The sequence below is a fragment of the Podarcis cretensis genome (assembly GCF_951804945.1).
Source record: "Podarcis cretensis genome assembly, chromosome: 9".
Classification (NCBI taxonomy): domain Eukaryota; kingdom Metazoa; phylum Chordata; class Lepidosauria; order Squamata; family Lacertidae; genus Podarcis; species Podarcis cretensis.
Window position 1 is genome coordinate 63,130,565 of NC_137178.1, and position 24,079 is coordinate 63,154,643.

Genomic DNA, 24,079 nt, shown 5'->3' on the forward strand with positions numbered 1-24,079 from the left:
AAGGTAAAGGTAAAGGACCCCTGACAGTTAAGTCCAGTCACAGACGACTCTGGGGTTGCGACGCTCATCTCGCTTTACAGGCCGAGGGAGTCAGCGTTTGTCCACAGACAGTTTTTCCAGGTCATGTGGCCACCATGACTAAGCCACTTCTGGAGCAATGGAACCCCAAAACCAGAGCAACACACGGAAATGCTGTTTACCTTCCTGCTAGAGCGGTACCTATTTATCTACTTGCACTTTTTGGTGTGCTTTCGAACTTACTAGGTTGGCAGGAGCTGGGACCGAGAAACAGGAGCTCACCCCATAACGGGGATTCAAATCGCTGACCTTCTGATCAGCAAGCCCAAGAGGCTCAGTGGTTTAGACCACAGTGCCACCCGCTTAGACATGGTACAATGAAGGAAAAAATATCATTTGCAGTTTGGAGTGGGCTTTTCAGTAGTTGCTCCTGTGAGACTTTTCTGATTGGGCTTAGAAGTTAAAGCTATCCCTCTCGCTGGAAATACAACACATGTTATCTAGCCACAGGGGCTAATTTAGCGAAGGACTCACATATGGTCGTTCCCTCCAATGTCAAACATGAGAGGTGAAGTGTCAATCATTTTGTAAGTGAAATGAGTCCATCCAAAATTAGTCATTTCTACAGGCATGGGGAAACCCCTTGGTATGCATATGTCTATTCACTTATAAAATGAAAATAATGAAAATAAAATTTCAAAACAAACCAATGAACATGTCTAATATGAGCCTTTGAGCTTCCAGGACCTACATAACATTGAGGGTCTCAGCTTGGTGGTGAAAGAAAAATAGAAGGGGAGAGAATGGGAATTTGCCTGTTTCAGTAGCTTATTTGTTGTTGTTTAGTCGTTTAGTCATGTCTGACTCTTCGTGACCCCATGGACCAGAGCAACCCAGGCATTCCTGTCTTCCACTGTCTCCCGCAGTTTGGTCAAATTCATGCTGGTAGCTTTGAGAACACTGTCCAACCATCTTGTCCTCTGTCGTCCCCTTCTCCTTGTGCCCTCCATCTTTCCCAACATCAGGGTCTTTTCCAGGGAGTCTTCTCTTCTCATGAGATGGCCAAAGTATTGGAGCCTCAGCTTCAGGATCTGTCCTTCCAGTGAGCACTCAGGGCTGATTTCCTTAAGAATGGATAGGTTTGGTCTTCTTGCAGTCCATGGGACTCTCAAGAGTCTCCTCCAGCACCATAATTCAAAAGCATCGATTCTTCGGCGATCAGCCTTCTTTATGGTCCAGCTCTCACTTCCATACATCACTACTGGGAAAACCATGGCTTTAACTATATGGACCTTTGTTGGCAAGGTAATGTCTCTGCTTTTTAAGATGCTGTCTAGGTTTGTCATTGCTTTTCTCCCAAGAAGCAGGCGTCTTTTAATTTCATGGCTGCTGTCACCACCTACAGTGATCTCAGTAGCTTATAGCTTATATTAAAATATCCTGAAGTGGGGCTAAAGGCTGTGTGTATTTGGGTGTGTGTGTGCACATGTGTGCAAGGACCTTTTGTGTGCAAAGCAAGTCCTGTATTACTATACTAAAGTTGTTCCCTTGTTATACAGGTTTCAGTAAGGAGGGGCACTATCTCACCTGAGACAAAACAATGTAATGTCTCTTCTAAGCTGACATTTATCCCCGGCTGTTTTTGTGATAAACTTGTTCAGAAATAGTTCACATTAAAAAAAACCCCCACCCAAAACCCTGTATGATTAACTGAAGGCACCTTCTTAATCAACCACAAAGTTTCCAATCTATTATTTACTAAACTTTGCATCTCTGAGGGTAAAAATGCTCTTCTGAGCTCTTTGTGGAGGTAGGGCAGGCGAGGTTACAAACAGAAGAGACAAATCTATAGAGGTTCCTGTGGAATTGTTGGGCTAGCTATCAACCTATGGGATCATCTTTCTTGTAAACCAGCTTTCCCAAGCCTTCTAATTATAATCTAAATATCTTGCTAAATGTCAGTTGACACTGGATCGTAACATGCAACATTTCAAAATTCACTCCAAATTTGGCTCCACTGGGCAGGCTGCCCAAGGGAGTTGTCGCCATCTGAAACAATGAGCCTTTTAAAATCAGGCAGCTTGAGGTGTTAGGTCCTACAAAACAGGTACACAAATCCTCTCAAACATGTTTTGAGGAGGCTTCGGTCAGGGATTATTGAGAAGCTCTCCATTTCAATTAAGGACAATCTACACCTTCATCTTTAATACAGCAAGGCACAGTGAAACACACGCTTGCATCAGCTGAATGGCTTTCATGGTCTATAATTGTTAAGAGATGTAATTAATGAAGAAAAGAAGATTGTAGGTCTTGGCCTTACGCAAGTCTTGTATCCACTGGTTGAAAAGCCAATTACCTTGGACCATGGGGGGGGGGTCAGTTCCTACAGTCATCCGGTGCATTCATTACAATATTGGCACCCTGTCGGATGAATTATAGTCCCATTCATTCACCAGGGTTTCATATGCAGTCACAGCCAGGGATTATTAAGCTCACCATTTTGATAATGCTACAGAATATGCACCCATTGGGAAATGAGTTTTCTTTCACTATCCATCAAGCGGCAATCTTTGCTTACACTCAAAGCTGGTCATTTCTTGGAATTTATCGGGCGGCCCACCAGGTTCTCATGAGGCTTTGACCAAGTTTTCCTGGTAATTCTGAATATGCACTTGTGCACTTGGCTGGCAGAACATCGGGCAAGCTGGCAGAGAGCAGGACAGCGCCCCCTGTGCACCAGACTTTTCCTTGGGAGAAACTATATTTCTGGCCAACTCAATTGTTCTACCCACTCCGCTGATTCACATGCAACACTAAGCCATGATTTAATTCATAAACATGAGACATCACAACTGCCTTGCCCCCTCCTCCAGCACTGCTGTTGCTGAACTGCCATAAGCCAAGATATGGTTTAATGTAGTGTGTCACCCAACCTGAACCTCATGGTTTGTCTCACTCCAAACAAACCATGAGCTGTGGCTAAGATTTGTTCTTGGGTGTTTATAGCACATGGTTTATCTGGCAGAGACTAACCATGAGCTTTGGGACATGCCAAGCCAAACATAGTTCGGCTTACGGCAATACAGCAGTAGTGGGAGCAGGGGGAGTTCAGCTGCTGTGATATCTTCTTTGGGAATACTCATGCTAAGAAGTCGTTGTTTGGCTTAGTTTTATGCCCAAAGCAGCTCATTGAGTGGTTATTGTCTTTTGCAAGTTCCCAAACCAGGTACTTACAAAAACCTAATCCTTTCCCAGTCGAACCTCAGGATGATTTATGGATCCCTAGTAAATATTCTGTAAATAAAAATTCTTGCAGCAGATACTTTTACACCACCTTTGCTGATTTAATGTGTTTTTATTTGTTGTTATACAATATTTTACTGGTTTTAAATACTTATTTTCAGTTGCTCTGCGAGTAGAAACATTGCAGAGCTGCTAACGGTTATTTAAATAAGCAAATATAATTACGAGGGAGAGTAATAAAAAAACCCTGCAACAAATACTCTTAAAATACACTGCTTAAAAAAAAATTACAAACATACTTCAATATGTCCCAGAGCAGGGCTTCAAATCTTGCTGAGAATCTTGTTCCTGGCATTCCTCTTCTAATTTCTATGGCACTTTCCCAAAAGATTGTGCCCAAAGTGGCTCATCACAGATTAAATGAACAGCAGTAAACATTAACGATTATAAAACCACATACACTCCATAATAATTACAAATCATATTGTCAATAAGTAAGTACATCATTTAAAAAAAATCTAACATTGTAACAGAACAATAAAGTAACCTAATTTAACAGCTTAAAACTGAACGGGAGAAAGAATAACACAGAAATAACAAGGCCAAATAGATCTGCATTCCATTGCAAAGTTCACCACAATTACCTGACACACATTAAAAAGCAGCTATGCCTCTTAGTTTGCAAGGGGAACCCAATTAATGAGAGCTAAAATGGCACCTCTGGTGAACTTGGCATGCATGGTCCGTGCTTTTTCTCTCTTGCACATTCCTTTTTGGACATTGCAAAGACGACCCACCAGCTAAATGTGCAAGTAGCTCCAGTTGCATTTGTAGTAAGCTGTTTCTTAAACTCTCATTTCCTCCTTCCCCGCCGTATGCAATTTGCAAACTTCCTACTTCTTTTTAAAGCAAAGGCTGACAGCGAATTTCTTTTCACTTTGGTTGAGCTCTGAACCTTGGGGCAGGGGTAGAGGGGGAGAAGGGGGAAATGTGTTTTCTTAGCTTCAGTGCGAAGTGAACGCCTCTCTGCTTGTGCCTTTGACCCACAAAACTCTTTCAGATCTGCTGTTTTCAGTTCTGGTACACTCCACTTCAGCAAAAGCTTGTTTGCATGACAAACTGGTTGCATGAATCAGTCGCGATCAGTTCACCACAAGTGCCCATTGTCAAAAGACCTCTATGACAAAACTGGACCTGTGCGAGCTTGCTCTCACAGATCTAAACACCGAAAATCTGGGCTGCTTTGCACGCTCCTCTGTGACACCCAATTTTGTTCATTTCTTGTTCATAAATGATCATGCTCTGGCCTGGCCTCAGCATCTGGTACCCTTGGGCAGCTGCTGTGGCCCCTGGCAGGGCCCAGCAGTGCTAATGCCAGTCCTGGTACCTCATGCCTGGTAGTTGCAAGCAGCAGGCACCCATTTTTATTTCCCAGAATGCCCAAGGGAGGAGAACTTACCAGAAGACACTTCGTCAAGCATCCCTTCAAACTAGGAACTGGCTCTGCTACCCTCCTCCTCTCCTACCCACCACATCCTTGGTTGCTGCTAGTAGATGTGAAGGTAAGAGAATCAGGAGGTCCACAATAGTGACAGAGGACATGCTCACAGGTTCACTCTTGCCCAATCTTAGGTCGTCAGGTGTTGTTGGACAACAACTGCTGTTCTCTCCAGAAAGCATGGCCAAAAGGCATACCGTATTTTTCGCTCTATAACACGCACCCGACCATAGCACGCACGTAGTTTTTAGAGGAAAATCTGTAGGCATGCCACCCGTAGGCATTCCCGCCATAACACGCACAGACATTTCCCCTTACTTTTTAGGAGGAAAAAAGTGAGTGTTATGGTGCAAAAAATACGGTAATAGGATCTGTAATCCAGCAACTTTTGGAAGGCCATAGGTTGCCATAGGACAAAGGTGAAAACCAGTGACTGGAATTGTTACTTTGAAATGAGAGAGATGTCTGTCTGGCAACCAGCCCCCATCCAGCTGCTGAGTTCTGAACCAATTGTAGTTTCAGAGCAGAAATTTATCGTGCTCTTTGTGGGCGGCCAACTTGGGCTGATTTAAAAGATTATTGGGTAGCTTCTGACCAAAGCCCTGCAGTCAGAACAGGTTACATTTGCCTTGCTAAACCAACAATTTGACAATGTACAGTGGTACCTCGGGTTAAGTACTTAATTGGTTCTGGAGGTCCGTACTTAACCTGAAACTGTTCTTAACCTGAAGCACCACTTTAGCTAATGGGGCCTCCTGCTGCTGCTGCGCCGCCGGAGCGCGATTTCTGTTCTCATCCTGAAGCAAAGTTCTTAACCTAAAGCACTATTTCTGGGTTAGCGGAGTCTGTGACCTGAAGCGTATGTAACCTGAAGCGTATGTAACCCGAGGTACCACTGTATAAGGCTCTTTCATCAACAGGTGAGACTCTGGTAAAGATATTAAAAGCCCTTCACTGAGACGCAACAAGCTATGTTGACTGTTATAAATATATATACTGCCTGCATCATCCTGTACCAGAAAATTCCCGGAATATAAAAATACACACCCACTCATATGGCATATATAAATGCACATACATATACATGCTACTCAGCAAAAATAGTTAACCTATGGAAACGAGTGCAATTAGCCTGAAGATACTAGCAGTCGGCATGTTCTGGCATCTAGAATAGAATACATGAGATTGCCAAAGTCGGTTGAAATCGTTGGAATCCCGTTTTTAGCCAGAGAGAGTAGTTATCCCTTCAGAGGAATGGAAAACAATGCACCTGTGAAGAGGCCTAGGCAACCATCGCAATTAGAAAGCTTCCTGTGTTTCAGAGATAAAATCCCTCCAGGGATAATATGCTAAAACAGAAGGTTCTGTGCTGGAAATGCATGAGAAATAGTCTCCAGGTGGGAGTAACAGGAGATGTTCATTCATCTTACAATAGCTTATGTATATAAATCTGGGGAAACAGGACAAGTCATGCTGTGCCTGGAAACTCCTGGAGGATTTTCTGGCTGCAAGTTTACCTAACGGGATTTCAAAAACTTTGAAGTGTTGGGAAGTTGGGGGAGGGGGGAGGGATGTGAGTCAGTGTTGCGGTAAAGAGGCTGCAGCACTGCCTTATCGAAATGACCCAGCTAGAAGAACTCTGTGACTACTTGGCCTAAGAAACTGCAAGCAATAGCAATGAAAAGCAAGAGAGACAGCTTGCTGCAGTTCAAATCATTAACGGCACCGGTATTTGTATCTGGTCTGGAATTTGCATCTTGCCACCTACACCTGAAAAATAGCTTCCACACAAGAAGTCGGCTTATACTGAGTCAGACCATCAAGCTCAGTTATTTGTCTATGCTGTCGGGCAGCGGCTCTTCATGGCATCAGCCGGGGTTCTCTCTCAGCCCTAGCTGGAGATGCTGGAGACTGAATCTTCTGCATGCAAAGCAGACATTCCCCCTTGCATTTTAACATGGGCTGAATTGGTTTGATAGTGTTGCTGCCAAACCTTCAAAAGCATTCACATTTTGTCTGTCATAGATGATGAAGGTTTGCGATTGCAACCTTGTATGGGTTGGGTGGGGATAATAATAATAATAATAATAATAATAATAATAATAATAATAATAATAATAAAATTTATACCCCGCCCATCTGGCTGAGTCTCCCCAGCCACTCTGGGTGGCTCCCAATCAAATGTTCAAAACAGTACAGCATTAAATTTTAAAAACTTCCCTGAACAGGGCTGCTTTCAGATGTCTTTTAAAGATAGGATAGCTGCTTATTTCCTTCACATCTGAAGGGAGGGCGTTCCACAGGGCAGGCGCCACTACCGAGAAGGCCCTCTGTCTGGTTCCCTGTAACTTCACTTCTCGCAATGAGGGAACTGCCAGAAGGCCCTTGGCGCTGGATCTCAGTGTCCGGGCTGAACAATGGGGGTGGAGACGCTCCTTCAAGTGTACTGGGCCAAGGCCGTTTAGGGCTTTAAAGGTCAGCACCAACACTTTGAATTGTGCTTGGAAACGTACTGGGAGCCAATGCAGATCTCTCAGGACTGGTATTATGTGGTCCCAGCGGCCACTCCCAAATAAATAAATAAATAAATAAGCAAGCGGAGAGCCAGGGAAACCCACCACTTTCCATTTATTTATTCCCCCCCCCCCCCATCTACATGCCCAGTCAGTTTTCCTTGCTTACCAGGCTTGGGAAAGGGGGAGGGAAGGCTCTGATAGTGCTGTGGGGGTGGCGTTCCTCACTTTGCACGATTTTGCCTTTGCACGCAGACCGCTGGAACTGAACCCATGTGTACGTGGCGTGCACACTGTATATTGTTTTAATAGACTCTCTCTCTCTCTCTCCTCACCCACACTGCACAATTACACAAGCAGAACAGCTTTGAGCACAAGCCAATTTACATGCTCACAATAATGTGGTATAGCCCACAACAATTTTGAATACTGACAGATAATTACATGATTAAATGCTTCACCTTGTCTCCGGAAATGTAGCCTAACTCTTTTCCTAATGTGCTGGATTTCTATGCAGAGCTTGTTTTATGTTAAGAACATTCAACCATGCGATTCCCCACCCTGAATAGTCCTAGAAAGTGTATTCCATGTACAAATTGGCTCTAATGGATCATTTGTGATTTCCAGATACGTGATGAGGTCTGTCACCATTCATGTGAACTTTTTCCTTTAGAAACACAAGGAAATTCAAATTCCAGCTAAAATCCCAGCACAGTGTAATTACAGTCCAAATTCATTCTTGTCTTCAGCATAATAACCAGTTGCCCCAGTTTATCAGCACAATAAACTATTTAAAATCCCAGTGGCATAAGCAGGAACTTGTACAGTCAATATAGTTATGAAATATTTCTTGGCTAACTTTGGGGTTAGATTGAAAAAGCCTGCTTTGAGGGACTGGATTCCTGGTACTTCAGATTGTTTAGTTAAAAGGCAGGTTTCCTGGCAGCCCTGTGCATTGGCTGTTTCTCCCTACGTTAAGCAATATGAAGCGAAAGATACCATGAGCATCAAATGTTCCTTGTGTGTCTGAAGAAGAAGAAAAAGAAAATGAAGAAGAGTTTGGATTTGATATCCCGCTTTATCACTACCCTAAGGAGTCTCAAGGGGACGCGGGTGGCGCTGTGGGTTAAACCACAGAGCCTAGGACTTGCCGATCAGAAGGTCGGTGGTTCAAATCCCCACTACGGGGTGAGCTCCCGTTGCTCAGTCCCTGCTCCCGCCAACCTAGCAGTTCGAAAGCACGTCAAAGTGCAAGTAGATAAATAGGTACCGCTCTGGCGGGAAGGTAAACGGCGTTTCCGTGCGCTGCTCTAGTTTGCCAGAAACGGCTTAGTCATGCTGGCCACATGACCCGGAAGCTCCCTCGGCCAATAAAGCGAGATGAGCGCCGCAACTCCAGAGTTGGTCATGACTGGACCTAATGGTCAGGGGTCCCTTTACCTTTAAGGAGTCTCAAAGCGGCTAACAATCTCCTTTCCCTTCCTCCCCCACAACAAACACTCTGTGAGGTGAGTGAGGCTGAGAGACTTCAGAGAAGTGTGACTAGCCCAAGGTCACCCAGCAGCTGCATGTGGAGGAGCGGGGACGCGAACCCGGTTCACCAGATTACGAGTCTACAGCTCTTAACCACTACACCACACTGGGTTACAATTTGACTTACTGTCAACTTTCACTTGCTTTCCATATTCTATCTATTTATGGTGAAAACTGCTTGAAGAAGGGCAGACACCTTGGTGTCCAAAGATGAGGGTAGCGCAGCCAGGCATTTGTTGGAATTCCAAGACTGGGAAGGGCACCCCACACCAGTTGCACTGCCCCTCTCACTTTGCACAGCCAGAGCCAGCACGAGAGAATTATCTTTTCGCGTGCCCCATCCCTTCTAGGTTTAAGGTGGCCACTCAAGAGTGACTTGCCTTAGAGCTGCAGATTGTAAAAGCAGTCCTGCTGGTAGTATCCACTTATTAATTTGAATGCTGGCGGAAATTTACAACTGAAAGCCTAATGTCCCATTGCCATACTGTTGCTCAGCTAAGCCCCCACCTGAAGCTCATTCTTTACACCGGCACCCAAACCTTTTCACTACTTCTCCTGGGAAGTTCTACCCCAAACACTCTCCCCATAATCTCTCCTACCTATTCTCACTCTCACAACTTTCTTTAAAGGGAGCCATCTTCTGCCAACTCAGCAGTCCTCGTCAGGAGCTGTAGTTGATGTTCCTGACCCTGTCCATCTATTCCTGTGCCTCCAATGTTTTGTCACCTACTGATATATAAAGCAAGCATATGCTTCATTAAATTCCACCCCATGGTGCACTTATATGCATTCCCCCCCACCCCCAGTCCTATTGTCTTCATAAAACCACACGGGTTGGCTCGTTTCCAGCTCTCTGGGGTTGCTTGTTCCTCATCTAGAGAGAAGGCGGCCATCAATTTCCTGTCATGCTGATAAGATGCCCAGCACGTGCTGAATCACCAAGTTAGAAGCCTTTCATTCACACAGCATTATTCCTATTCATTCTTTGGTTGAAATCCCTGAATTTGGCCAGATTGTTTTAAACAACAAAAACTCATATGATTTGCATCCTTAAATTTCAGGGTGTCAAAGGAAGGGATTTTACATATACAGAAGAATTTATTAACATAGTCTATACAATTTTGATCAAACTGCGGGAGGCAGTAGAGGACAGAAGTGCCTGGCGTGCTCTGGTCCATGGGGTCACGAAGAATCGGACACGACTAAACGACTAAACAACAACAAGTCTATACAATTCTGTACAAGCAAGGGGAAATCATAATATAGCTGCTGTATTATGAGATCAGATGGGAATTTAGCAGATTTGGAGATATTTCTGAAGGGAGAATACTGACCTGTGTGCTGAAAGTGAAAGCTACTGCTTTCCAAAGTGGTCACCGACACACTTTATAGAGCAACCATGTTTGCTGCAGGTACATTTAAATCTCCCTAAGCACTGAAGTATGAATGAGGCACATATTGTTAAATTTCTACATACACACATCTGGTGGCCTATGGCTCTCCAATGCAGTCATGCCCGTTTTTTTAAAAAAAGTGTGTTTGTCATTCAAACTTTGGACTGCTGCTGTGGAAAACACCAGTTTAGTCCTAGTACGGTAAAAAAGGCAAAGGACCCCTGGACAGTCAAAGTCCAGTCAAAGGCGACTATGGGGTGCGGCACTCATCTTGCTTCAGGCTGAGGGAGCCAGTGTTTGTCCACAGACAGCTTTCCGGGTTATGTGGCCAGCATGACTAAACCGCTTCTGGCGCAACGGGACACCGTGACGGAAGTCAGAGTGCACAGAAACGTCGTTTAGTCCTGGTAGTCTCTGTGGCAAAAATAATTGCAAAATGGTCATTGCTGTGTGGGAAAAAAATGGTTTCAGAAGACCTGGGTTCAGATTCTCTCTCTCGGATGTATTGAAAGAATGCTAGGCAAATTAACATACAGCCATCCTCATGCAAAACTTTGGCAGTTCCCACCTTGAATTTGAAGTACAATTTAGCAGCTTAATTAGCAATATTTATCTTGCTTATGATGTCCCCAATTGATTCAGTGCAAACCAGTGAACTCCCATCAGATCTGGAAAGTAAAAATGGCTGGACTGAAAATCCTTATAAGGGCTGGACACTCGCACATGGACACACACAGAAGAATAGGCTGTTGAGTGCTAACAGCAGTGATTGTCCCACAGCAAGCTGAGGAGGCCATACTGACTGGTTGAGAAGAAGTCATCTTGTTGGTGGCAATCTCACCAATGTGCTTTTTGGACAGTCTCATGAAGAGGTGCCATGGGCTTGTAGCCTTCTCCGCCGACTGGTTCTTCATATTTGTATTTAATAATCCCATAGGACTACTGCAGGAGACCCAATACTCTATATTTTTGAACATCACAATATGAAGTTGGCTGGGTTAGTTAGTCTTTTTATTGCTCTTTTGTTTTAGTGTTAAAAAGCTTATATATCAGTTATTGCCTTTGTCCAAATACATCACTGCTGAGCACTCCTAAGAGTAGAAATAATAAAATTTCTGAAGAACCCACAATGAAGCCATCATTTTAAAAGTAAAAATGTGAATGGAAAAGCGCTGACTCACAACATAATCAATAAGAGTTTGCTTTTGTTTAAGGATGCAAAACTATGCGGCGAATTTGAGAGGTGTGAGAAATGAAGGAATGTGTTAACCTTTTCATACAACATAAACAATACTTCGGGCTTATCTAAATAACAACATAGAATAATTATACGCCAGTTAAACCATCATGGTTTCTTAAAGAATCCTGTAAATTTAGCTTGGTAAAGGTGTTGAAAAGTCTCTCTAGCACCCCTCACAGAATGCTGTCCAAAGGTTTCTTGCCAGAGGGAATGATGATTAAATAGGTTTAAGTTTGATGTGAGGTCCACATCCTATTGAAGTCAATTGATCTTAATGTTTCTGGATTTCGCCTTATATCTAGACAGGAAATTCACTGTGCAATATAATAATTATTGTCAACCACTGCTGGCAGGAAGAAAAAAACTTCTTAATGCATAATTTGTTTATCAATTGTAACATTACTAGTTAAAGTAAATGCCCATACATTTCAAGTCAACAAATTTATTTGGAAAGAAATGAATTTGTGTTATCAATTGAACTTTCTGTAATATATATTGAACTGCTTACTGATGAATAGTGATACACTACCTGAAGTTGAAAGTTGAAGTGCTTTTAAAGGTCTTAAAAATGCTTTTGTTTATATGAAGAAAAAAGGAAATATTTTTATTGAGAGACTGTACTCCTACTTCAAATAAGCCAGCTGCTTTGTGTAACACTGCTGTCCTGGGAGTAAATCCCATTGAACCCAGTGGGGTTTATTTCTGAGTGGACATGTGTAGGATTGTACTGTTAAATGTGTCTTTCATAGAACCAACCCTTGGAAGTACCACAATTTCAGAAGGTAATGTTTTGAAGAGCAAAATTTCATCAGAGTGGGTTGAGGGTCCAATTAACTTCTAAAATTAAAACTGAAAGTCATTAAGATTTCCATTTGGCAACCAAAGGCTTGCAACATACAATAATTCAAAAATAAATAAAACAACGCTTTAAGGCATGATCCATCAAAATGTCATGAGAGCTTCATACCTGTCGAAACACACTTTAGAGAAGAAAAAAGTAGTATCCTGAACTTCATCTGCTTCATCAGAGCATTAAACCATGCTATAATGTTGGATGTTTAAAAATAACCCCCCCTCCTGTAATTAAAAGATATCAGATTTGTAACAACAGATAACAATCTCAAAATGCATATGGTGAAATTTGACTTACTGGGTTCACTAAACTGATGTCTTAAGGCAGCAAAGGGGATTTAAAAACACAATGTGAATAAATGGAATCCACTCCAACTTGAGGCAGAGGGGTAAGTGCCACAAACTTACTAAGTCCAATTGCAGATGAATAATGTAGCCTGTCAAATAGGGAGAAGGAATTGCTCCAGGAACTCCTTGCGCTGTAATTCTCCAGCACCTTTGAAGCGCACAGTGTTTAAAAGTAGAGTTTTAAAAATGCTTAGTTTGTAAGCAACATGAAGCCCTTGGGTAGAGAAGCACTTGCTGCAGATTTTGGGACAGCAAACCTTTACAGCGGAGTGGAAATGTCAGTCAAAAGCAAAAGAACAAGGCAGCATAAAGGTCCTTCTGCTTGTTGCATTGCATATATGCTTAATTCAAAAGAATTGTAGATATGAACAAGCAAGACTTTCCTCCGTTAGTAAAGCATGCATCTCTTTTGTGCAAAGTCTTTGTTTCGCTCAAAGTTAAGGCGTGAACAATACAAAGGACACCTTTGAAAGATAGCGACTTCAGAAAACGTTTCTTTCCTTCTTATCTGTGTTGAACTTGCCTCCTCCGTTATGTCTGCAGCTGTCAGTTAGCAGAATCCATATGTTCTTGCCTGGTAAGAAGAGGCTTTCCACTGGGGCTTGCTGAATGTATGTGCATCTCCTTTACCGTTTCCAGCAGTGCTTTCCTCTCCAGTTCTAGGGTGAGAATTGTCTGCCTCAGCTTGCTTTCATTGTTGAGCAAAGCATCAACCATGGCCTCTAGGTTTTGGATCTTTCCATTTGCCATCTTAAGGGACAAACAAGAAACACATACAGATTGCTTATGAGGAAAACAAGTAAGAACACGCAGACTGCTCCCTCAGCACACCTTTCTATTCCTCTTATGTGAAACCAGCTGAAATTCACATGTGCAGAACAATAAATACAGTAAAAGGTAAAGGTAAAAGGACCCCTGACCATTAGGTCCAGTCGTGACCGACTCTGGGGTTGCGGCGCTCATCTCGCTTTATTGGCTGAGGGAGCCGGCGTACAGCTTCCGGGTCATGTGGCCAGCATGACTAAGCCGCTTCTGGCAAACCAGAGCAGTGCATGGAAACGCCGTTTACCTTCCCACTGGAGCGGTACCTATTTATCTACTTGGACTTTGATGTGCTTTCGAACTGCTAGGTTGGCAGGAGCAGGGACCGAGCAACGGGAGCTCACCCCGTCGCGGGGATTCGAGCCGCCGACCTTCCGATCGGTAAGTCCTAAGCTCTGTGGTTTAACCCACAGCGCCACCCACATCCCATAAATACAGTACAGCAATCCAAATTACTGGCATACTTAACTTACAGCCAGTTTTGGAGTTTCATCTTTCTACACAAAATGAAATTGAGCCTATACTGGGACAATGCAGATGAAGCTTGTTTCCCTCATGGCTTTTTTTTAGAGTTTATGAATAGAGTAGAATTGGACTGCATCTAGATAAAAAAAGAACGTAGGACAAATGTGGACATCAATGTTTGGTGCAGGGAAGATTCCTGCCAACAAATGTAACGACTAAACTTCTCCACAGCCACCACTGGGGGAAAATGACCTCTTTGCTACTTAATAATGAATTAAATTTTGTGTATGATATATTCTCCACATTCCTTCCAACTCTTGTTTACTTAAGCTCCAGAATAACTTAAGCCTACAACATAATACTGAGTAGAAAAACTGAAAGCCAATAAATCTACGTCATGAATTGACTAATTCATGTGTAAATTTATTAACCAAGGCATTTTAATTAAGAATAGCATTGTTAATCCAGAGCCACATCTATCTAGCATGAGCCTCACGGATGCTGAGGAAAGGAAACATGAATCATGATTCAGACCAAACAAATAACACAAAAAAGGCCTGCCAAAGACTGTGAAATTGGCTTTTCGCCTCTTCAACTTTAGCAAGCTTTGACCTGGGAAGCATGAACCTGGATGATTTCTATTCTTTCCATCTTTTTAGTTCCCAATTTTGATCCCAATGGGGGGAAAAACATGCTCAAAACAAAACCAAAACCAAATGGGAAACAGTGTGTTTTTGTGTAGACCTTGGAGAGCAACATTTGCACTATTTAAGCAATTTCTGTTGATGTCATAGAGCATAACAGTTGCTGTGTTGGCTAAGCAGCTCATAAATTTACTTCCTTCATCTCATCTTTTTTCTGCTTAGCAATTGCCTGTATCCCCATGGTACAGATACCTAGTATTTAAAAGCACAATGTAGTTATGCTCCTGTACAAGATGAGAGAGAGATGACAAATCCACTAGGCATTTCAGGACTTTTATTTTTTAAAAGATAATCAAATCCCATAGCCATCTGATTTTCCACCAAGAGGGGTTCCAGAAGCTAGATGTGCAAATGTTTTTCAAATACAAAAACTCACTGATTACTGATGCATCCAGCTGTAAATAAATGAGCCAAGTTATTAGCCACTGAGCTATATTTAATGTATATTGTATAATGTGCAATCAGTACCTGCAGCTCCTCCAGGAGGTCAAAGTTTTGTTTACGTAAATTGGTGTTGGCTTTTTCCAATTTATCCATCCTTTGATTGTCATTGAGAGAAGAATCTATCAATTCATCTTGAAGCACATAATATTCAACTTCATAAGCTTGCAGCTGTTTGGCAATATCCATCTCAAATACCTAGTACATATGTAAAATGGAAGAGTGCCTTGATTTTTTTAAAAAAGAAAACAACAACCAGAAAACCCACTGCATGCATATTCTGTATAAGATCCTGTTTGGCTCACTGTCTATAAGAAATCGGGACGTCAGATAATCCAAACATTCTTCCCAAGCAAAGTTTATTGTCTATCAGAGTTTCATTTTTGCTGCCTCTGAACCTTTTTCTTTTCTCTCTCTCCAGTAACAGGGTGACCAACTAAAAGTAGTATCAACCACTTTAGTATTATATAGAAGCATTTTTGTCATGAGAGAATGCCCTCATGACATGTCAGGTTGTTTCACAGTTACTTTCATAGCTAAGAGGATCACAGTATAGATCATGCTATTCATTCATTCATTCATTCATTCCACTTGTTCAAAAATGTTCTGAGCCTACTGAGATAAAGTCTTGTAAAAATGAAGGGAACATTGAAAACACAAAACACCCAACTGCCTCACAAATAAGTTAGCTCCAAAAGCTATCAGATGCATTTCAAGATTACAAAGGAAGTCAAGGCATCCAGTGGCTAAGATCCTATTGGTTTTTGAAAGCCAAGAAGGGCTCGTCTGAATAAAGAGCATTTAGAATATTAATTCACACCAGAGAGATAACCAACCGTATACAAAACATAGTAAAACCACAGACAACAGTGCTCTTCCAAGTGGCTAGATTATAGAGCACATCTATTTTGCTATGAGTTGTATAGATTAGAGGGCTGAACTATGTACCTACAACATCTAGATCACCAAATACAACGTACTTAGGTTGTAGAGTGGTGCAATACAATGAAAGGAGGAGTCATTAAGAAATGAACTGGGGAAAGCATTACTACAGATTTCTAGAAAGAACGGTAAAAGAGGCAAAAACTGGAATGCCAGACATGCAGGGATACCAAGGCCTTGGAATCTGAGTGGCAAGGAAGTGAAGCATTCAAAGGGTTTGATGGAATTGGGCAGGCTGCAAAGTAGGACCTGGTGGGAGGTGAAGGGAGGGTTGAACAGACTGTGGCGTTTAGAAGATGAAATGTCAGGGAAATGATGAGAATTGGTAGAATAGCTAGGAGTCTCAAGTAAATATTATTTGCCATTAATTACTTTCTCTCCCTTGCTTCCATTTTGCAGAGCATTAGCTTAATTTCTTGCTTTCAGGAAATACTGCATTATATTATGTGGAGAGGAAACTCAACCTTGATTCTTGTGCACAGGACATATTTTACTACTGCCAAACATCCAAAGCATTTCCATTGTTCAAGTAAACTGTCCATGCTCACTATGAAAACACAGGAGGAAATCTAGCTATATAATCCAGCTATAATATTACCCCCAAACAATTCTGGCTAGTCTCTACAAATATTTCTTAGCTCTCCGCAAGGAACATCTACATTCTCCAAGTGCATAAGCCAATTCAGTTGTGGGTGGGTGGGTCGAGTACAAATACATTTCTTGACTGGGGCATCAATAAATTACTAGTAATTTTGCAATTTACATCTTCCTGGTAATACCTAGCTTCATACCTGGTTTATGGTTTTTTCCATCTGTACCAAACCCAGATTTGGGAGAATACATTTAACGAAATCAACTATAGTTTCCAAGTTTTCATGTTGCAGAATTAAGGGCTTATGGCTTCCCAGCAAACTTAAAGCCACTTTAAATATAACTTCTGATCCTTGGAGAAACAGCATGTCTGGGGGGGGGGGGGAGAGTGGGGGGGGGGGGGAGAAGGCAAAGAAGAAGTTATAACGAAAATTTTAAGCAGCTTGGAATCCACCAAATGCTCAAGTACCACTGTGTATCAATAATTGTAGCTATATTCCAGTTCTCCGATTTGAAGATTTCTAACAATATGTGACATACTGATAAAATAATGCATGTAGCAGTTCAATGTATCCTGCAGCAAAAGGCATATTTGAATGAAACAATGGAAGAAATAGACAGTTTTCTGTCTGACATACATCTTACATTGCTTTCCACTTACACCATATGTGCATTCTACTGACAGCTGTTAGTTCCAGTCTAACCTTACAATCATTTGCCATCTATAATAAATGTTTGATGCCTTTCACTTAAATAAAGTTGGACAAAATTAATTTCCAGCAAGGCATCCAAATTTAAGAGAGCACACTGAAGGAAAAAACTAAAACTAAAATTAAAATACATGCTAGAATTAGGGCAGATAATGCTGAAAGCATAGCCAAGCAAAACTAATTTTCGATTTAAGCCAAGAGCAGTGTTTATGCAAGAAGCTGGGCGTGGGGGAGTTAAGAGATCAGTTCCAGGTGACCTATGCTATGTTAGTGTGGCAGACATACCAACTGTCTTGCTCCTGTATAAAACAGAAGCATTTTATAATCTTCCTCAAAGATCTTACCACAGAGAGGGGTCAGGCAGGCTCAGGAAAGGGAGACAGGCCCAAGACCTCTTCACAACGCTAGAGGTGAAGAGGGGGAGAGCTGATTCTCCACTACTCCCCAAAGCAAATATGGAACCCGTTACAGTGGTGCCCCGCAAGACGAATGCCTCGCAAGACGGAAAACCCGCTAGACGAAAGGGTTTTCCGTTTTGGAGGTGCTTCGCAAAACGAATTTCCTATGGGCTTGCTTCGCAAGACGAAAATGTCTTGCGAGTTCCTGCAGGTTCCCCCCCCCCTTTTTCTAAGCCGCTAAGCCGCTTATCAGCTGATCCGCTAAGCCGCTTAACAGCTGATCTGCTAAGCCGCTTAACAGCTGATCCGCTAATCCGCTTATCAGCTGATCCACTAAGCCGCTTATCAGCTGATCCGCTAAGCCCCAAAGCCGCTAATAGCGCTAATCCGCTAAGACGAAAAAACCGCAAGACGAAGAGACTCGCGGAACGGATTCTTTTCGTCTTGCGGGGCACCACTGTACTTATTTCAGCCAAAACATAATTCTGCTTCCAAGCTGAAGAGGGTCAGTGCAAGCACAATGCCTGGTCTCTGTGCCTGGCAGTGGGGTGGTGCTCTGACCCCGAGAGAAGCAAAGAAACCCTGCATGCTTCCATCAACTTTCCCTGGCTCTGAGCAGAGAGCCAGGGACAGTAGAGGCAGGTGCAGAAGCCCACACACCTTCTCTGCCCCTTACCCACTAAGAAGGATGGTGCAGGCATGGAGGGTTGCCTGCCATGGGGCTGGAGCTCTAGGTGCCTGGCAGAGAAACCCCATTGGCTTCTGCCGCCCCTTACAGTTTCACACTGAAGAAGAAAATCAGAGAAGCTTCTGCTTGAGCCTGACCTTGTGCCGCATCTCAAATATACATCAAGACCCTTCCCCCCTGGAGGATATCCACATGACAACAAATTTCTTGGTTGGCCACCAGGGCCGCACATAATTTGTCGATCCCTGTACAGCACATCAAACATTTAAACAAAAGGCCAATTGTTTTAAGAACATATCCAGGGCAAAGGTTTGCTGGCTCTGGGTGGTGAGCCAGTAACGACGTAATGTAGACATCCAAACAAATGTCAGCATGATTCAAAAATACAATCTGGAAACAGAGTTAACATTGTTTTTCTATTGCTGAGCAAATAAGAGAATACATCTTTTTTTGTACAGGAACCTTATATCTACACAGGGGTGTTGAAAGTTCACAGAGGCAGAGAGAAAAAACAGAGGCGGGTTGAACACACAATGCAGCCCTCAAGTCCACACAGCCAATTTTTTAACTTAGAACTTCCTTATCTGATATTTGGGTTCCCCAAAGACCTATTCTAGCATAACAACTACAAGAGTGAGCTGCTAAACCAGGAGGGCCCTGATTCAAATATTTCTGTAAAAGAAAAGGGACTAATGCGTGCAATTCTCCTTTTCTTCTTCTTCATCTAAAGTTTCATAAAAATAATTCTTTGTTGTCTTTGGTGCAACAGAGTAAGTAACACGGCTATCCACTGCTGTAATTCATTATTTTAAAGAGAGAGAATGCTCTCCTTATACAAAGTTTTGTGAGCAACTTTCCAAGTATTGTTGCAAATCATTGCTTCCAGTGTAGCAAGCAATGTTTTGCTTTTTTGTTATATCTCCTCCCTAACTAGTGTCATTCTTTGTTCCACAAAGCCCTTGTACTTGTCTATATTTCATTACATATGTACAGTGCCTTTCAAGTGTATTTGCTTTTTTAACAAGTTGTCTGTGTTTCTCTGCAAGAAGGGAAATGAACAGAAAAAATGCACAATAATTAAAAACAACCACTCTACATTTGGAAACATATAGGGTGGGATATATACAGATAGCATATGTTTTAGTTTATGTGCATTCAAGCAAGACATTGATAAGTAATGCCAAAGATCATATTTTTATATTATGCATGACTGTGAAGAGGAATGTTGGATTATAATTTCAACATGTTATATTTGGAATGTCAACTTGATTCCATACTAAGGTATGATGCAATCAATAGGTTTAGGCAGAGATTAGGGCCACCATCAAATTTTTGTCAACCATGGAACTTAGGTTAATAAGATGCAGTTCAGTGAAATCCAAATACTGTCCCAAATTACTAACAGCCTAAGCAAAATTCACAATGCTTTAGTGGGACTGTCCATAGAATATGACACATTTTAAAATGATTTTGTCCCATTTTAACCAATTGCCTATTTGTCAGAAAGTGTGTCATGAAAGACCTATTCCTCTGTTTACAAACAAAGATAAAGCATTTGACATGGTGGAACGAAAGCATCTGCATTTGCTATGCTCTGTCTCCACATTCTTGTCCAAACAATCTTAAGAAAACCAGTCAAGTCCTATTAGCTGATTGGCTCATAAAAAGGTAAAGGGACCCCTGACCATTAGGTCCAGTCATGGCTGACTCTAGGGTTGCGGTGCTCATCTCGCTTTATTGGCCGAGGGAGCCGCCATAGAACTTCTGGGTCATGTGGCCAGCATGACCAAGCCGCTTTCGGCGAACCGGAGCAGCGCACGGAAACGCCGTTTACCTTCCCGCTGGAGCGGTACCTATTTATCTACTTGCACTTTTGACGTGCTTTCGAATGCTAGGTTGGCAGCAGCTGGGATCGAGCAACGGGAGCTCACCCTGTCGCGGGGATTCGAACCGCCAACCTTCTGATCGGCAAGTCCTAGGCTCTGTGGTTTAACCCACTGATAGAAAAAAACTTCCTGAATTTCAAACAAATAATACATTTAATGGATCCTAGGTATCCTTAACATTTATTGTGACTTACCAAACACTCTAGCCACAAACCCCAGGGGAAATTGAGAGGCAAACATGGTAAGAAACCAGGGGGCAGCATACAGACTAGGTCCAATTTCATGTGCTTCAAAATGATTGTAGAGATCTCTATGGTAATCATGAAGAAGTCGAGAAAGTTGATACATCTGGATCTGCACAGGCAAATAAAAATAAAGGTTGTTAAACCAGACAAAATGTTTAAAGGACTTTTCCCTTGGACCTTTATGTGATGGTCCAAACGCACATTTATAAGAATGTAAGTCCTGGTGCATTCAGTTGAAATTGTGATCCTAAGTATACTTTCCAGGAAGCAAACTAAAATTTTCATATCCACAAATTAGCATTCACACACCTGAGAAAAATAAAAATAAAACTGAAGCTATTTTGTATTGGCCTTCTACATTGTATTCAGAAATGAAAACTATCCTTCTTCCCCTTTTTATGCCAGCTAAAAATACTGTGATTTGGTGATCTTCACAATCTTATTAAAGGATACTTTTGTTTTCTCTGAGGAAAACCTCATAAGTCTATTTGCACAACAGCCACTGGCAGCCTATTGACCTGCTAACACACTCCAAAATTGTGCCCCAACTTCAGCAGATACACAGCTGACAATGTTCCCATTTGGCACCCTTCTCATTCAACCTTTCTGAGTACACAAGTAATAAAAATTCACAAGTGTTTCACGTATTGTGCTTTCTTTTTATGAACATAGGGTGGAAACGCAATATATAATTCTTACATCGTTGCATTTTTTAAAATATAAAAATAAAATAAATGCAAGCTGGAGCTCCAACCTGTAAAATTGTCATGTCAGGCTGATACTGCTTCCTCAGGCCCATGTCAAACATAAGGAACTTGAGCATCTTGAAGGCCTCTTCTTCACTCATATGAAGCAACAGCACACCGGCTACAAAGCTGAGGCCTTGGCAATAGCCGACTTCTGGATCCAAGAGGGAATAGGCCTTCAAGATATTGTAAAGTGACAGCTGCCCAGCTCCAAGCTGGGCTGAGAAATATGGATGCGTCGGAAAGGTGCGGCCTGTGAAAATTAAAATCTGGGGTTAGCAACACAAATATTAATAAAGCAAACATGCCATGTGAAGCAAACAATTTTGTTAGGCCACTTGTCTAATAAACTATAAAGTCTAATTGCTTTGATACTATAGATCAGGCTTCCACAACCTCGGCCCTCCAGATGTTTTGATACTACAATTCCCAGCATCCCTGACCACTGGTCCTGCTAGCAAGGGATCATGGGAGTTGTAGGCCAAAAACATCTGGAGGGCTGAGGCTGAGGAAGCCTGCTATAGATTGAACGATTTAAATCCAATATAGACTTTGCGCTCTATATGACAGGGTCTCTTCTGTGACTCCTATGAATATGTTGTGTGTTTCTCATTGCTGGCAATCTGCCTCTTAAAAGACTCCTGTACCTGTATTATCCCCCTGACTGCAAGCCTGCCAGTGTCTGCCTAATGTTGACTGCTCATGCCCATTACCTCACACCTAATTAAATAAAATACCTCGAATGTTTTTGAAATATTGATGGCAGGAACAGGATAAACACAAGGAGCATGAGAATTGGCATCATGGCACACTCAGTCTTTTAATTTAAAGGTGGCTAACATGAAAACCATTGAAGTTAGTCAAATTTTGAAGGGTTAATCCTCTGTAAGGGCTACCATGTTTTCAAATTTCATGTGAAAAAACAAAAATGTTATGTCCATTTTAATCTGAAAATATGTTAAACTTTAAAGTTGGCTATCATGAAAACCACTTGAGCTACCCGTCTGAAACTTTTCAGGACTGATCCCCTCTGTAGGGACCACCATAACTGCAAATGTCATGCCCCTATGTGAAAAAACAAGAAAGTTAGAGCTGATTTGGGTTCACAATGCAAATGGTATTTCTGAAGATTTGCAATTTCCAGATTGTGATCTGGCTCCAGGTCAGAATGGGCCTGAAACGGATCTGATCCAGATTTACAAATTGGGATCACAAATCAGATTGGGGATCCATGTAGATGTTCCATGAGGATTGGGAAGAAAATGTTTGCTACTCTGAAAGAGAGCAGGAGAAACAACCAGTTTTTCTTTTCTTCCACATTAAAATACACTCAAGGTAGGTTTATTCCTGCATCCCCCACATCCTTTCAAGTGCAGCTAAAGCAGTCTTTTGTAGCTTTGCACTTGTTAAATCTCACCCCACCCTTTAATTTCCGGAACATTGCATCTATGGGAGGTGTGTTGCCTTGCCAGATGCTATCAGGGCTCTCTTATTTCAAAAACAAAGACAAAGCCCGAAGCTAAGTCTTCCTGCAAACAGATTAGTGCTCTGCACGCTGTATACTAGGAAGAGACTATTTGATTTCTGGGTCTGGCTGCTCACTGCCCAGGCTGGCAGGAAACCGAGTGTTTCTGCAGATGTAGCGTGCTTTGCTTCCCAACTGGAAGAGCAGCTTGTATTGCAGCAGCTACCTCCCTGCCCAAAGTAGGAGTTGTTCCAACACACGCTGAACAGTTCTATTCAATGTCTCCTGTTTGGCAGAAAGTCCTGCGCAACAGAGTCACTTTGAAAGCATGAGCTAACTAGGAAAGGGAATAGATATCCAAAATGGAAAAAGACATAATAATAAGAATGAACAAGAAGAGTGCTTAATATTTTCCCCTTTCTTTCTTATTACATGATAACTGATGACAGGTATTTCTGGAATAGACCTTTCCTTGGAAGGATATGGATTAAGGCAGCAATCTGCTGTGTCTGATCTTAAAACTCACATGGAAGCTGGCTGAATTAACTGTGGTGAAAGGCAATTTGCACAGGCTCCTAAGCCACTCTTCCAGTACTATGCAACGCAAGGAGAAAATGTTCCCAAAACATTTCAAGCATAGGCTTTGTTTTCACAGAAAGAGGCTTAAGAAACAAGCAAAAGTATGTGTGACTCAGCTAAAAGATACAGCTACAGCGGAAAGCAGGCACAATCCAATACAACATTCAAATGAAGGGATCTAAACATTTAGCTTTAAATATTAGCAAATACTATGGTAATTATGTTTTTTATTCTAAAAAGCTGCTAAACTACCTCTGAATACAAACCAGCCAATATGTATATTATCTAATTTAAATGTATAGCTATAATATTAATACATGCTTTTTTAAAAAAACAAACAAAAACTTTTAACCACTGCTTACTGACAGTTCAACATGTCTTAACTTGAAATACTCTAACACTCTGATACAATCTGATGTGATGTTGGATAACGAAAGATCCATACATTTTTAGTATTGTGTATATTTTGTTTAAAAACCCATTTTTTTTTCCTAAATAAGAGATTTTCATTTTTGTAGTGAGACACTGAAACTCATAGCAATGTGTTTCTGTACCTTGCTAATCTTGGGCTGTTGCCATTTATATTCTGTGGGGAATGGAGAAAAAGTCCCCACTAACGTGAAGTGTAGGAGGCACAGAAAGTGCAGAAGATACAGTGCATTTTATCATTATATTCAGAAGCTGTTTCATTACACTGACATTTTATCTGTATTAGTTTATACAGAGTAAAATATGCGACGGGGTAAGCTCCAATTGCT

The 24,079-nt window shown here is 41.9% G+C and overlaps 1 protein-coding gene across 4 annotated transcripts in view; it reads right to left on the bottom strand.

Moving 5' to 3' along the window:
• Nucleotides 1-7,969: 7,969 nt before the first annotated feature.
• Nucleotides 7,970-24,079, bottom strand: part of TBC1D1 (TBC1 domain family member 1) — a 73,369-nt gene continuing 57,259 nt past the window's right edge. For all 4 annotated transcript variants that reach the window (XM_079989641.1, XM_079989640.1, XM_079989639.1 and 1 more), the window contains 5 exons: nucleotides 21,286-21,530; nucleotides 20,481-20,640; nucleotides 16,805-16,974; nucleotides 15,099-15,269; nucleotides 7,970-13,389 (listed from right to left, as the gene is read on the bottom strand). In XM_079989641.1, coding sequence (XP_079845767.1) covers nucleotides 13,186-13,389; nucleotides 15,099-15,269; nucleotides 16,805-16,974; nucleotides 20,481-20,640; nucleotides 21,286-21,530 — 950 coding nt within the window. In that variant the 3' untranslated portion in view covers nucleotides 7,970-13,185. The remainder of the gene's footprint in view (nucleotides 13,390-15,098; nucleotides 15,270-16,804; nucleotides 16,975-20,480; nucleotides 20,641-21,285; nucleotides 21,531-24,079) is intronic.